Raw genomic sequence first — 14490 nt, forward strand, 5'->3', positions numbered from 1 at the left:
TAATAGCAAAAAACCGGAAATTACCCAAGTTCCCATCAACAGTAAAATGGACAAATAAGATATGCTCATATTAAAGAATAATCTATAAGAGCAGAAATGAACTAGTTACATACATCAACCTCAATGAATCTTAGAAACATAATTTTAAATGAAAGAAGCAAGTCACATAAGAAAACATAACAGTATGATTCCATTCATATAAAGTTTAAAACTAGACAAAACTAATGTGTTTGCTTAGGGTCATACATATAAGTGGTAAAAGTATAAAGAAAAGGAAGAGACTGATAAGCACAAAATACAGAATAGTGGTTACCTCTGGTTGGGGGAGAGAGGGAAGCAATTAGAGAATGAACAGAATGGGGCTTCTGGGATATGTTAATGGTCTATTTCTAATGTGCTATGTGCTTAAGGGTCTATTACTGATTTTTAAACTATACGTAATTGTTTTTATCCACTCTTTTTATATGTATGCTTTATTTAAAAATAAACAACTTTTTGCTAATTACAGAGTTAAACATTTGGAAAATGAATATAAATTTAATCAATGAGAAAAATAGTGTCCTTAACATTCTTACAAAAATAACATCCTTGAAAAATTTCCAGATAGGGTTACAATATGTTTGAAACTGTGTATTTTCCATTTTTTAATGACAACACAAGCAGAGGCATTTTTACATGATGACATGGGCACAGGCATGTGTCTTAATGCCAAAAGCAGAATTAATTTGAAAAATAACAACTGGCTGTTGCTTATAGAATCTAGACATAAGATTTCAGCTTTTATATACTGACCAAATGAAATATATTTGTCTATCAGAAATGTGGTGCTTTCAAGAATGAAGCCAAGTCACAGTTTACTATAATAGTTTTTCGGCAGTAGAGGTTAAAATTGCTTTAAGCTGACAGCCTTTTGAAATTTAGTAACTAATTAGTGCCATCTCTGAATGAGGTCCAAAATGATACCCCACTAATGCTGAAATCTAGGCTAAAATCAATAGTGTTTCATGAGGAGGAACCAGTGTATTTTTAGAAAACATGTTATATTTAGCTATGATAAAAGTGGTTGAATTAATTTTCATTGATGTAATACTCTAGGCACTGACATACTGAAAAAAATTAAAGTAAGTGTACATTCCAAGATCTTATTTAATATTAAAAGTAGTTTTTAAAAAACTGTCATGATCACCTGAATACAATTATAACCTATATTAATTGACCAGATGACCAAAAGATTGATGAACTTCAACCTTAAAAAGGTACAAAATGAAATTTTTAAATGCCATTAATAGAATAGTTGACTAAAGCCACCCCATGTCATAAAAGGGTCCCAACTAATAATGTAAAACTAACCTCTTTAAAAAGAGCACAAAAACATTACACTAAAATACAATAGCTCTGCTGTCTTAAAGGGAAGAGACTAAGTGGTATTATCAACACCTGAAGTCCCCACAGATGGATCTACCTGCCCTAGTGAATTTGTTAAATAATGGGGCACAGTTTCAGACCAGTCCTGACAATTTCAGATAGTTGTGGAGAAGAAAATGAACTTCTAAATGTTCAAGTTTCAATTTTCTTTCTCCTTTCCCACTTACCCATTTTCCATTTGTGTGTTTCTTTCCTCCCTCCTGTCAGGAACGGCCACCTTCAGAGAGCCAATGTAGTCCAGTATGATATCAACCTGGTAGAGACAAACAGTACCAGCGCCCACCACAGTAAGTAAATTCAAAATGAAATGCTTATTTTAAAGCCCTCGATGAGATTGTTGGTGTTACATGTAAGGATTTGGATCTATCCAAAAAAGGTTGACCCTAAGAATTTTTCTATGGGTTTTGAACTAACTACCCCTTTTCACCTGAAGATGAATTTCTCATTAGCAATTTGACACGTCATTTTTTTCCCCACAAAGAAAACCATGTTATCTCACTATGTGAAATTATGTTATTAGCAATAATGTGTTACACAGATGTAAGGGACAGGTTTCTCCAGAGGTAATTTGAAGTGGGCTGGTATATAGAGAAGGGAAGAATTTTTATCTGTAAGCGTAGGCAAATCTTTGGGAAACTTGTAGACCAGTTAATGTGTTAAGAGTGTCTTGAGCAGCCAGCCCCATGGCTGAGTGGTTAAGTTCACATACTCCGCTTTGGCAGTCCAGGGTTTGCCAGTTCAGATCCTGGGTGTGGACCTAGAACTGCTCATCAAACCATGCTGAGGTGGCGTCCCACATAGCACAACCAGAAGGACCTACAAGTAGAATATACAACGATGTACTTGGGGGCATTGTGGAGAAGAAGGGGAAAAAAAAAGATTGGCAACAGATGTTAGCTCAAGTGCCAATCTTTAAAAAAAAAGAAAAGAAAGAATGAATGTCTTGAGACTTCTGCTTCTGGCCAAGATGGAGTAACAGGGACTGGATTTACCTCCTACATGAAACAATAAAAAAATAGATATAATACATGAAGCAATGGTTTTCAAGACATTGGACATTGAGAAACAAAGGATCATGATCCCGGAGAGATGGGAAACACATGAGGTGTGCCAATGATTGTCTCAGATTATTGTCTTGAGAGAAGTTCCAGGCTTTCACATAGGGTGGGGGAACCCAGTCTGACCTTGGCAGATTCCCTGAGTTGAGAAGATGAAGCTGAAAATTCAGTAAACAAAGTATTGGGAAAGAGAGAGCTGCATGCAGAGAGAATCCAAGAGAGCTTCAGTTAGAGTATTCAGCTGGGTAATAATCAACACATATATAGTAGGAAAATACTTGAGGTTAGGAAAATAATCAACTGAAAGGAAGTACCCAGTACTCACACAGGGCCAGGAAAAGTGCCTGTTCCCAAGAATAAGACTAAAACCCCTAATTATTCATGGGCCATTGGTAGAGTACACAGAAGAGTGTGTCTCCAGTAGTGGGGAATAATTAGCACTACATTGAGCACTGCTCTAGTCTTGCCTAACAAACCTTAAAAGCAAAAACTGAAAGAGTCAAATTGTTTCCAAATAACTGCATCCCAGATCAAAGCTGAATAACACACAAAAAAAAGAAAAGAATCCAGTACACAACAGGTAAAATTCATGTCTCACATCCAATCAAAAATTACCAACTTTGTGGTTTAACATACGCAAATCTATCAATATGATATACTACGTTAACAAAGTGAAAGACAAAAACTCAGTAGATACAGTAAAAGCATTTGACAAAGTTCAACATCCGTTCATGATAAAACTCTTAAATAAGTATAAAAGGAAATTTCCTCAATACAATAAAGGCCATTTATGAAAATCCCATAGTTAACATCATTATCAGTGTAGAAAACTGAAAGCTTTTTCTCTAAGATCCAGTACAAAGCAAGGATGCTCACTCTCACCGGTTCTATTCAACATAGTACTGGAAGTAACAGCAAAAGCAATCGGACAAAAAACAGGAAAGCCATCCAAATTGAAAAAGAAGTTAAATTATCTTTGTTTGCAGATGACATGATCCTACATGTAGAAAACCCTGAACACTTCATTAAAAACTGTTAGAGGATGTCAGCAGCATAGCGGAGTGAGGTCTCTCAGAAATCTCTCCCCTCCAATATACAACAACAAAAAAGTCCATAATCCAACAGAGGACATCCAAACACAACACAAAAAACATTGGAGGGATCCACGCAGCCATACAACAGAGGGTGGAGAGACTGGGCCCCCCTTGGAAGAGCTGGAATGGGCTAAGAGAAATCTTCGCTCCCTCCCCTTAAAGACTGCAATCCAGGACTGCAGGAGGCCTCCAAGAGGGAAGGAATGGGGGAGGGGACATTCGTTCACAGTAACGTCAAGGACTCCTGAGGGCCCTTGCAACCTAGAGGGAAGCCCCCTACCAGGGTGACAGCTTTCACAAGGGGTGACCTTATCAAGCCAACACCCTAGGAGAGCAGAGGGAGAAAACCCCAAGTGCATTCAAGAAAAAGTGCCCCTCCCCCTACCTGCTCAGCACAGCTCCACCCCCTGGGCGTTCGGCTGAAAGCAAGGGGCTCAGAATACACGACTCTTAACCCCTACTCAGTAGCAAAAGGCAGTAACTGCAACCAAATAACGGCAGGGTGCAAAAGAACAGAACTCCTTCTAGCAATACCAAACACTATATTAGATCTCAGTCCAGACAGAAAATGACAAGTACCCAGAAATCAGTCCTGAGGACACAGAAATATGTAATCTAAATGACAAAGACTTCAAAACACCTATCATCAAAAAACTCAACGAGGTAAAAGATAATGTAGAGACAGAATCCAATGAGTTCAGGAGCTACTTCACAAAAGAGATTGAAACTATAAAGAAGAATCAATCAGAAATATTAGAGATGAAAGACACACTGGAAGAAATAAAATATGGAGTCCATGAACACTCAAGCAGACACCGTAGAGGGGCATATCAGCGTAAGTGAAGACAGACATGTTGAAATGCTCCAGATAGAGGAGAGAGAACTAAGACTAAAAATAAATGAAGACAGTCCCCAAGACATATCTGACTCAATGAGGAAATGCAACATAAGAATTATAGGTATTCAAGAGGGAGAAGAAAAGGAGAATGGAGTAGAGAGCTTGGTCAAAGAAATAATAGCAGGGAATTTCCCAAATCTAGAGAAGGAAATCCGTGTGGAAGAGGCTGCAAGATCTCCTAAATATGTCAATATAAAAGGACCTACTGCAAGGCATATAGTAGTGAAACTGGCAAAACAGAATGACAAAGAAAGAATACTAAGGGCAGCAAGGCAGAAGAAAATAACCTACAAAGGAACCCCCGTCAGGCTTTCAGCAGATTTCTCTGCAGAAACCTTACAGGCTAGGAGAGACTAGAAGGACATATTCAAATCATTGAAGGACAAAAACTTTCAGCCAAGGGGCCAGCCACGTGGCTAAGTGGTTAAGTTCGCGTACTCCACTTCTGCAGCCCAGGGTTTCACTGGTTTGGATCCTGGGAGTGGACGTGGCACTACTCATCAGGCCACGCTGAGGTGGCATCCCACATCCCACAACTAGAAGAACCCACAACTAAAAATATATGACTATGTACTGGGGGGATTTGGGGAGAAAAAGAAAAAAAAGAAGATTGGCAACAGTTGTTAGCTCAAGTGCCAATCTTTAAAAAAAAAAAAAAGACTTGCAACCAGGAATATTCTATCCAGCAAAAATATCCCTCAGATATGATGGAGAAATAGAAACTTCCCAGGGAAACATAAGCTAAGGGAGCTCTAGCCACGACACACCCCCTACAAGAAATCCTCAAGAAGGGAGAAAGTGGTTACAAAGCCTGGAGTGTAAGGAGTTAAATAAGTAGACAGAATCAGAGCAGGACAGCAAATACTCAAGTATAGCATTAGAGACAAAGGGAAGGAAAACACCAAAAACAAAGATAATCTTGTCATTTTAACCATAAACTCATAAAACAAGATGGAATAAGATGAGAGAAAAAAAAACTTAGGTGGGGAAGAGGAAAGGGAGTGAATTGGTTCAGTCAAGATGGCAGTGTAAGCAGACTCTGAACTCATCTCCTCTCACGAACACAACCAGGTTGCAACTATTTTTGGAAAAATTACCCCAGATTGAAAACTGAAAACTGTATAACAAGAACCCCCACAACAAGGGATAGTCCTGACTAAGGCAGAAGAGGCCGAAATTCCTGCTGGAGAGGAAAAAAAACCACCTTTGGGAGCAGCGGAGCTTCTCAGCTGGCCAAGTGGGAGACACCCTAAGGTGCATAGCCCTCCCAGGAGGAGTGAGTTCCGGGGCGGGGGACAATACTGCTATAAGCAACTTTCAGACTCAGCCCAACTAAGAAGTGGGTCTTACTGTCTGGCTTTGCTGGCTATTAACTGCAGCAACAATACCCCCAGAAAAGCTATCAGCCAAAAGCTGAAAAGACCTGGGTCTTAAAGGGCCCATGCACAAACTCACTCACTGCAGCAACCTAAGATCACCAGAGAGAAGGCTGACAGTCCTTTGGTGAAACAAGACTCACCTGGTGGGATCTGGGGGCATCTTGGTGAGAGGAGGGATCTCTCTGGAGACTGAGACATTGGTGGAGAACATTGTTCTAAACTGGTCCAGGTGTGTAGATACAGACCCTGGTGGGCACCATTGAGGTTCAGTGCTTGGCCTGTTAGCCCAGGGCTCTGCCATGCACACTAGAGCACAGATTGAATCCACTTCAGCCAGGGCAGGCAACCCGCCCTAGGGACTGGCCCCACCTAACAGCAAGCCCTCAGGCTACTTTTCAGCCTGCATTGTATGGGTGCCTTGATCCTCTACTGGCAGGCCAGGGTGTCTGCCTCTGTGGGGCAGGGCCTGTGTGAGGACCAGGTGAACTGTGGGGGGCATTGGTGGAGAGGTGGGGGCCTCTGAAGTGCAGCGTCAGGATATGCTCCAGGGGGTTGAGAAGATTAGGTGAACCAGGACTGTGTTGACAGTGTGTGTGGTCCTATTGGGGGGGGGGGGGGGTGAAGAAGCTTATCAGTGGCAGAAGACCTGTGCTTCACAAATATCCATAAAAAGGATCAGCCCCACTTTCCAAAGCCTGAAACAATTTAGTGCTGCTGTGCCTAGGGCCAGCCCCACTCAGCTGCACTCCTAAGAGAACTGACAACAGCGTTGTAGGCCTGAGGCCTATGCAACTGTAAACCCCTAAGCCTAGCAACCAGCTACACAGGGTGCCAACCCAATTAAGAGGAAAACTGCAGTAGGAGTGTGCGGATACACCTTGTAGACAATGGTGCTGAGGTTCCCCCAACTGGATTTACAAACAGCTGGCCAGGGAAGGAAAGACTAGACTCCCTGGGTAACTGCAGTGGGAGCAACCCTGCCACAGCAGAAGGACACAAGTAGCCCACAAAGGGGTCACTCCTGGATCTTCTGGACTGGTGACAACAGGGCAGCACACTGCTGGGCCTCATAAGGCATCTCATACATAAGGCCACTTCTCCAAGATCAGGAGACATAGCTGACTCACCTAATACATAGAAATAAGCACAGAGAAAGAGGCATAATGAGGAGACAAAGGAATATTTTCCAGGCAAGGGAACAGGACAAAACCCCAGAAAAAGGACTAAATGAAACAGAAACAATGACCTACTTGACAAAGTGTTCAAACAAAATATCATGAGGATGCTCATGGATATTGGGAGAAGACTGCATGAACACAGTGAGCTCATCAGCAAAGAACTAGAAGATATAAAAAAAAAAATCAGAAATGAAGAATACTGGAGATGAAAAATTCACTAGAGGGACTCAAGAGCAGAGTAGATGATACAGAAGAACGGATCAGCGAGCTAGATGAAAGACTAGAGGAAATCACCCAGGCTGAACAGAAAAAAGAAAAAAGAATTAGAATGCAAACAGTCTAAGGGAACTCTGGGACAATATCAAGTGCACTAACATTTGTATTATAGGTGTCCCAGAAGGAGAAGAGAGACACAAAGGGGCAGAAAATTTATTTGAAGAAATAATAAATGAAAATTTTCCTAACCTAAGGAAGGAAACAGACATCCAAGTGGAGGAAGCACAGAGAGCTCCAAACAAGATAAGCCCAAAGAGACCCACATCAAGACATATTATAATTAAAATGTCCAAAATTAAAGATAAAGAGAGAATCCTAAAAGCAGCAAGAGAAAGGCAACAAGTGACATACAGAGGAAAGCCCATAAGGCTATCAGTGGACTTCTCAGCTAAAACCCTACAGGCGAGAAGAGAATGGCATGACATATTTAAAGTGCTAAAAGGAAAAAACCTGGCCAAGAATACCCTATTCATCAAGGTTGTCATTCAGAATGGAGGGAAAGATAAAGAGCTTCCCAGACAAGCAAAAATTAAAGGAGTTTATCACCAAGAAACTAGTTCTACAAGAAATGCTGAAGGACTTATTTAAGTAGGAAAGTGATGACCACAAATAGGGATAAAAAAATTATCAAACAACAACCACCACCACCACCACCACCATCAGGCAATAAAATCACTGGCAAAGGTAAAAATATAGTAAAGGTAGCAGATCAACCACCTGTGAAGATAATATGAAGGTTAAAAGACAAAAGTACTAAAATTACCTATTTCAATGATAAGAAGGTAAGGGATAGACACACACAAAACAAGAGATTAAATATGATTTGAAAAACATAAAATGTGGGAGGAGGGGAGTGAAAAAGTAGAGCTTTTAGAAAGAGGTCAAGCTAAAGAATCTATCAACTCAATATAGACTATTATATACATAGAATATTATGTAGGATCCTCATGGTAATCACAAATCAGAAACCTATAATAAGTAAACAAATAAGTAAGGCAAAAGAAATCAAACATATTACTAAAGAAAGCCATCAAACCATAAGGGAAGAGAGCAAGAGAAAAAGAAAGGAACAGAGAAGAAGTGCTAAAACACCCAGGAACAAAAAAATAACAAAACGGCAATAAATACATACTTATCAATAGTTACTTTATTTATTTATTTATTTATTTTTGAGGAAGATCAGCCCTGAGCTAACTAGTGCCAATCCTCCTCTTTTTGCTGAGGAAGCCTGGCCCTGAGCTAACATCCATGCCCATCTTCCTCTACTTTATATATGGGATGCCTACCACAGCATGGCGTGCCAAGCAGTGCCATGTCATCACCTGGGATCCAAACCGGCAAACCGCGGGCCTCTGAGAAGCAGAATGTGCGAACTTAACCGCTGTGCAACCGGGCCAGCCCTCAATAGCTACTTTAAATGTCAGTGGACTAAATGCTCCAATCAAAAGGCACAGGGTGGCCAATTGGATAAAAAAAAACAAGACCCATGTATATGCTGCCTACAAGAGACGTACTTCACCTAAAGACACTCACAAACTGAAAGTGAAAGGATGGAAAAAGATATTCCATGAAAATGGCAAAGAAAAGAAAGCGGGGGTAGCAATACTTAGACAAAATAGACTTTAAAACAAAATTGTAACAAGAGACAAAGACAGGTACTACATAATGATAAAGGGAGCAATCCAACAAGAAGATATAACACTTGGTAAATATCTATGCACCCAACATAGGAGCACCTAAATATCTAAAGCAATTATTAACAGACATAAAAGGAGAAATAGGCAATAACACAATAATAGTAGGGGACTTTAACACTCCACTTACACCAATGGATAGATCATCCAAACAGAAGATCAATAAGGAAACACTGGCCTTAAACAACACATTTGACCAGATGGACTTAGTAGATATATACAGAACATTCCATCCAAAAATCACAGAATACACATTCTTATCAAATGCACATGGATCATTCTCCAGGACCGATCACATATTAGGCCACAAAACAAGTCTCAATAAATTTAAGAAGATTGAAATAATACCATGCATCTTTTCTGACCACAAAGTTATGAAACTAGAAATCAACTACAGGAGGAAAACCAGAAAAGCCACAAAAATGTGGAGATTAAACAAAACGCTACTGAACAATGATTGGGTCAATGAGGAAATCAAAGGAGAAATAAAAAAATTCCTGGAGACAAATGAAAGTGAAAATACGACATGCCAAAATCTATGGGATACAGCAAAAGCAGTTCTAAGAGGGAAGTTTATACCAATTCAGGCCTACTTCAACAAAGAAGAAAAATCCCAAATAAACAATCAGAGCATCTAAAGTACTGGAAAAAGAAGAACAAACAAATCCCAAAGTCAGCAGAAGGAAGTATAAAAATCAGAGCAGAAATAAACGAAATAGAGACTAAATAAAAAAATAGAAAAAACTAATGAAACCAAGAGCTGGTTCTTGGAAAAGATAAACAAAATTGACAAACCCTTAGCTAGACTCACAAAGAAAAAAAGAGAGGAGGCTCAAATAAATAAAATCAGAAATGAAAGAGGAGAAATTACAATGGACACCTCAGAAATACAAAAGATAATAAGGGAATACTATGAAAAGCTATATGCCAACAAATTGGATAATCTAGAAGAAATGGATAAATTCTTAGAAACATACAACCTTCCAAAACTGGACCAAGAAGAAGTAGAGACTTTGAATAGACCGATCACCAGGAAGGAGACTGAAACAGCAATCAAAAACCTTCCAAAAAATAAAAGTCCAGGACCAGATGGCTTCCCTGGTAAATTCTAACAAACATTCAAAGAAGACTTAATACCTATCCTTCTCAAACTCTTCCAAAAAATTGAAGAGGAGGGGAGGCTTCCTAACTCATTCTACGAAGCCAACATTATCCTGATACCAAAACCAGACAAGGACAACACCAAAAAAGACAATTACAGGCCAATCTCACTGCTGAACATCGATGCAAAAATCCTCAACAAAATACTAGCAAATGGAATACAACAATACATTAAAAAGATCATAAATCATGATCAAGTGGGTTTCATTCCAGGGATGCAGGGATGGTTCAACATCCGCAAATCTATCAACCTGATACACCACATTAACAAAATGAAGAATAAAAATCGCATGATCATCTCAACAGATGCAGAGAAGCATTTGACAAGATACAGCATCCATTTAGGATAAAAACTCTAAATAAAATGGGTATAGAAGGAAAACACCTCAACATAATAAAGGCCACATATGACAAACCCACAGCAAATATCATTCTCAACAGAGAAAATCTGAAAGCTATCCCTCTAAGAACAGGAACCAGACAAGGATGCCCACTGTCACCACTCTTATTTAACATAGTATTGGAAGTCCTAGCCAGAGCAATCAGGCAAGAAGAAGAAATAAAAGCGATCCATATTCGAAAAGAAGAAGTGAAACTGTCGCTCTTTGCAGACATGATTTTATACAGAGAAAACCCTAAAGAATCCACCAAAAAACTTGTAGAAATAATAAATGAATACAGTCAAGTCACAGGATACAAAATCAACATACAAAAATTGGTTGCGTTTGTATACACTAACAACGAAGTCGCAGAAAGAGAAATTAAGAATACAATCCCATTTATAATTGCAGCAAAAAGAATAAAATACCTAGGAATAAACTTAACGAAAGAGGTGAAAGATCTGTACACTGAAAACTATAAAACATTGTTGAAAGAAATCAAAGAAGACACAAAGAAATGGAAAGATATTCCATGCTCTTGGATTGGAAAAATTAACACAGTTAAAATGTCCCTGCTTCCTAAAGCAATCTCCAGATTCAACACAATCCCTATCAAAGTTCCAACATTTTTCACAGAAATAGAACCAAGAATCCTAAAATTTATATGGAATAACAAAAGACCCCAAAAAGCCAAAGGATTCCTGAGAAAAAAGAACAAAGCTGGAGGGATCACACTCCCCGATTTCAAAATATACTACAAAGCCATAGTAACCAAAACAGCATGGTACTAGCACAAAATCAAACACACCGATCAATGGAACAGAATCGAGAGCCCAGAAATAAACCCACACATTTATGGACAGGTAATATTCAACAAGTGAGCCAAGAGCATACAATGGAGAAAGGAGAGTCTCTTCAATAAATGGTGTTGGGAAAAACTGGACAGCCACATGCAAAAGAATGAAAGTAGACCATTACCTTACACCATGCAGAAAAATCAACTGAAAATGGATTAAAGACTTGAATGTAAGACCCAAAACCATGAAGCTTCTAGAAGAAAACACAGGCAGTACACTCTTTGACATCAGTCTTAGCAGTATATTTTCAAGTACCATGTCTGACCGCGCAAGGGAAAGAAAAGAAAAAATGAACAAATGGGACTACATCAAACTAAAAAGCTTCTTTCTGCACAGCAAAGGAAACCGTCAACAAAATGAAAAGACAACCTAACAATTGGGAGAAGATATTTGCAAACCATACATCAGATGAGGGGTTAATATCCAAAATATACAAAGAACTCATACACCTCAACAACAAAAAACCGAGCAATCTAATTTAAAAAATGGGGAAAAGATCTAAACAGAGACTTCTCCAAAGAAGATATACGGATGGCCAATAGGCATATGAAAAGATGCTCAACATCATTAGTTATCAGGGAAATGCCAATCAAAACTACAATGAGGTATCATCTCACTCCGATCAGAATGGCTATAATTAACAAGACAGAAAACAACAAGTGTTGGAGAGGATGTGAAGAGAAGAGAACCCTCATACACTCTTAGTGAGAGTGCAAACTGGTGTGGCCACTATGGAAAGCAGTATGGAGTATCCTCAGAAAATTAAGAATAGATCTACCATATGATCTAGCTATACCACTGCTTGGTATTTATCCAAATAACTTGAAAACGCAAAGACATAAAGATACTTGCACCCCTATGTTCATTGCAGCATTATACACAATAGCCAAGACTTGGAAGCAACCTAGGTGCCCATCAAGGGGCGAATGGATAAAGAAGATGTGGTATTTATACATGATGGAATACTACTCAGCCATAAGAAATGATGAAATCTGGCCATTTGTGACAACATGGATGGACCTTGAGGGTATTATGCTGAGTGAAATAAGTCAGAGGGAGAAAGTCAAATACTGTATGATCTCGCTCATAAGTAGAAGATAAAAACAATGACAAACACACACATATAGCATTGGAGATTGGATTGGTGGTTACCATAGGGGAAGGGGGAGGGCAAAAGAGGTGATTAGGCTCACATGTGAGGAGATGGACTATAATTAGTTTTTTGGCTGGAGAACATGATTTAATCTACACAGAATTTGAAATATATTATGATGTACATCCGAAAGCTATATAATGTTATAATCCAATGTTACTGCAATTAAAACTAAATAAATAAATAAATGAAAAGGAAATTAGAGGCCATCAGAAAAGGGACTGTCTTGTCCACAAGATCTTGAATACAAACCTCAGAATAACCACTAAACAAAAATTAGAACAGAGACACAAATAATAAATAAGGAGACAATAAAGAAACACAACATAAAAAAGTACGTACCTCAATTGGTAGACCAAAATACACAGGACAAGAAACAAAGGAAATGCAGGAGAACCGGAAAATGCGCAATTAAATGGCACCATTAAGCCCTCATATATGGACAATCACCCTAAACGTAAATGGATTGAATTCTCCAATAAAAAGACACAGAGTGGCAAGATGGATTAAAGAACGGGACCCAACAATATGCTGTCTCCAGGAAACACATCTCAGCTCCAAAGAGAAACACAGGCTCAGAGTAAAGGGATGGAAGATGATACTCCATGCTCATGGCAAACAAAAGAAAGTGGGTGTCACAATACTCCTATCAGACAAAGTAGACATCAAGATAAAACAGGTAAAGAGAGACAAACAGGGGCAGTATATAATGATCAAAGGGAGATTCCATCAAGAAGAAATAACACTTATAAATATCTATGCACCCAACACAGGAGCACCAAAGTGGATAAAGCAACTATTAACAAACCTAAAAGAAGACATTAATAATAACAGAATAATAGTAGGGGACCTCAACAGTCCACTCACATCAATGGATAGATCATCCAGACAGATAATCAACAAGGAAACAGTGGAATTAAATGAACAGCTAGACCTGATGGACTTAATAGACATATATAGAACACTTTATCCAAAAACAGCAGAATACACATTCTTCTCAAGTGTGCATGGAACATTCTCAAGAATAGACCAGGGCTGGCCCGGTGGTTCACCAGTTAAGTGCGCACATTCGGCAGCCTGGGGTTTGCTGGTTCGGATCCCGGGTGCGAACATGGCACTGCTTGGCATGCCATGCTGTGTTAGGCGTCCCACATATAAAGTCGAGGAAGATGGGCATGGATGTTAGCCCAGGGCCAGTCTTCCTCAGCAAAAAGAGGAAGATTGGCAGCAGTTAGCTCGGGGCTAATCTTCCTCAAAAAAAAAAAAAAATAATGGACTATATGTTGTGAATCAAGGCAGGCCTCAATAAATTTAAGACTGAAATAATAACAAGCATCTTTTCTGATCACAATGCTATAAAGGTAGAAATTAATTACAGGAAAAAAGCTACAAAAGGACTAAGATGTGGAGACTAAACAACATGCTATTGAACAACCAATGGATCATTGAAGAAATTAAAGCAGAAATCAAAAAATATCTGGAGACGAATGAAAATGAAAATATACCATACACCTCATATGGGATGTAGTAAAAGCCATATTGAGAGGGAAATTCATCACAGTACAGGCTCACCTTAACAAACAAGAAAAATTCCAAATAAGCAATCTCAAACTACACCTAATTGAATTAGAAAAAGAAGAACAAACAAAGCCCAAAGTCAACAGAACAAGAGAAATAATAAAAATCAGAGCAGAAATAAATACTATTGAAACAAACAAAAAAAGCAGTAGAAAGGATCAATGAAACAAAGAGCTGGTTCTTTGAGAAGATAAATAAAACTGACAAACCCCTAGCCAGAATTATAAAGAAAAAAAGAGAGAAAGCTCAGATAAATAAAATTAGAAATGAAAGAGGAGAAATAACAACAGATACCACAGAAATACAACAGATTAAAGAATACTACTAAAGGCTATATGCCAACAAAATGGACAATCTAG

At 38.8% G+C, this 14490-nt stretch overlaps 1 protein-coding gene across 1 annotated transcript in view; it reads left to right on the forward strand.

The window, feature by feature from the left end:
- Nucleotides 1-14490, forward strand: part of NRG4 (neuregulin 4) — a 118972-nt gene that overhangs the window by 84587 nt on the left and 19895 nt on the right. Inside the window, exon 4 of the mRNA XM_046652761.1 lies at nt 1633-1712. Coding sequence (XP_046508717.1) covers nt 1633-1712 — 80 coding nt within the window. The remainder of the gene's footprint in view (nt 1-1632; nt 1713-14490) is intronic.

The sequence above is a fragment of the Equus quagga genome, chromosome 2, assembly GCF_021613505.1.
Source record: "Equus quagga isolate Etosha38 chromosome 2, UCLA_HA_Equagga_1.0, whole genome shotgun sequence".
In the NCBI taxonomy this organism is placed as follows: Eukaryota; Metazoa; Chordata; class Mammalia; order Perissodactyla; family Equidae; genus Equus; species Equus quagga.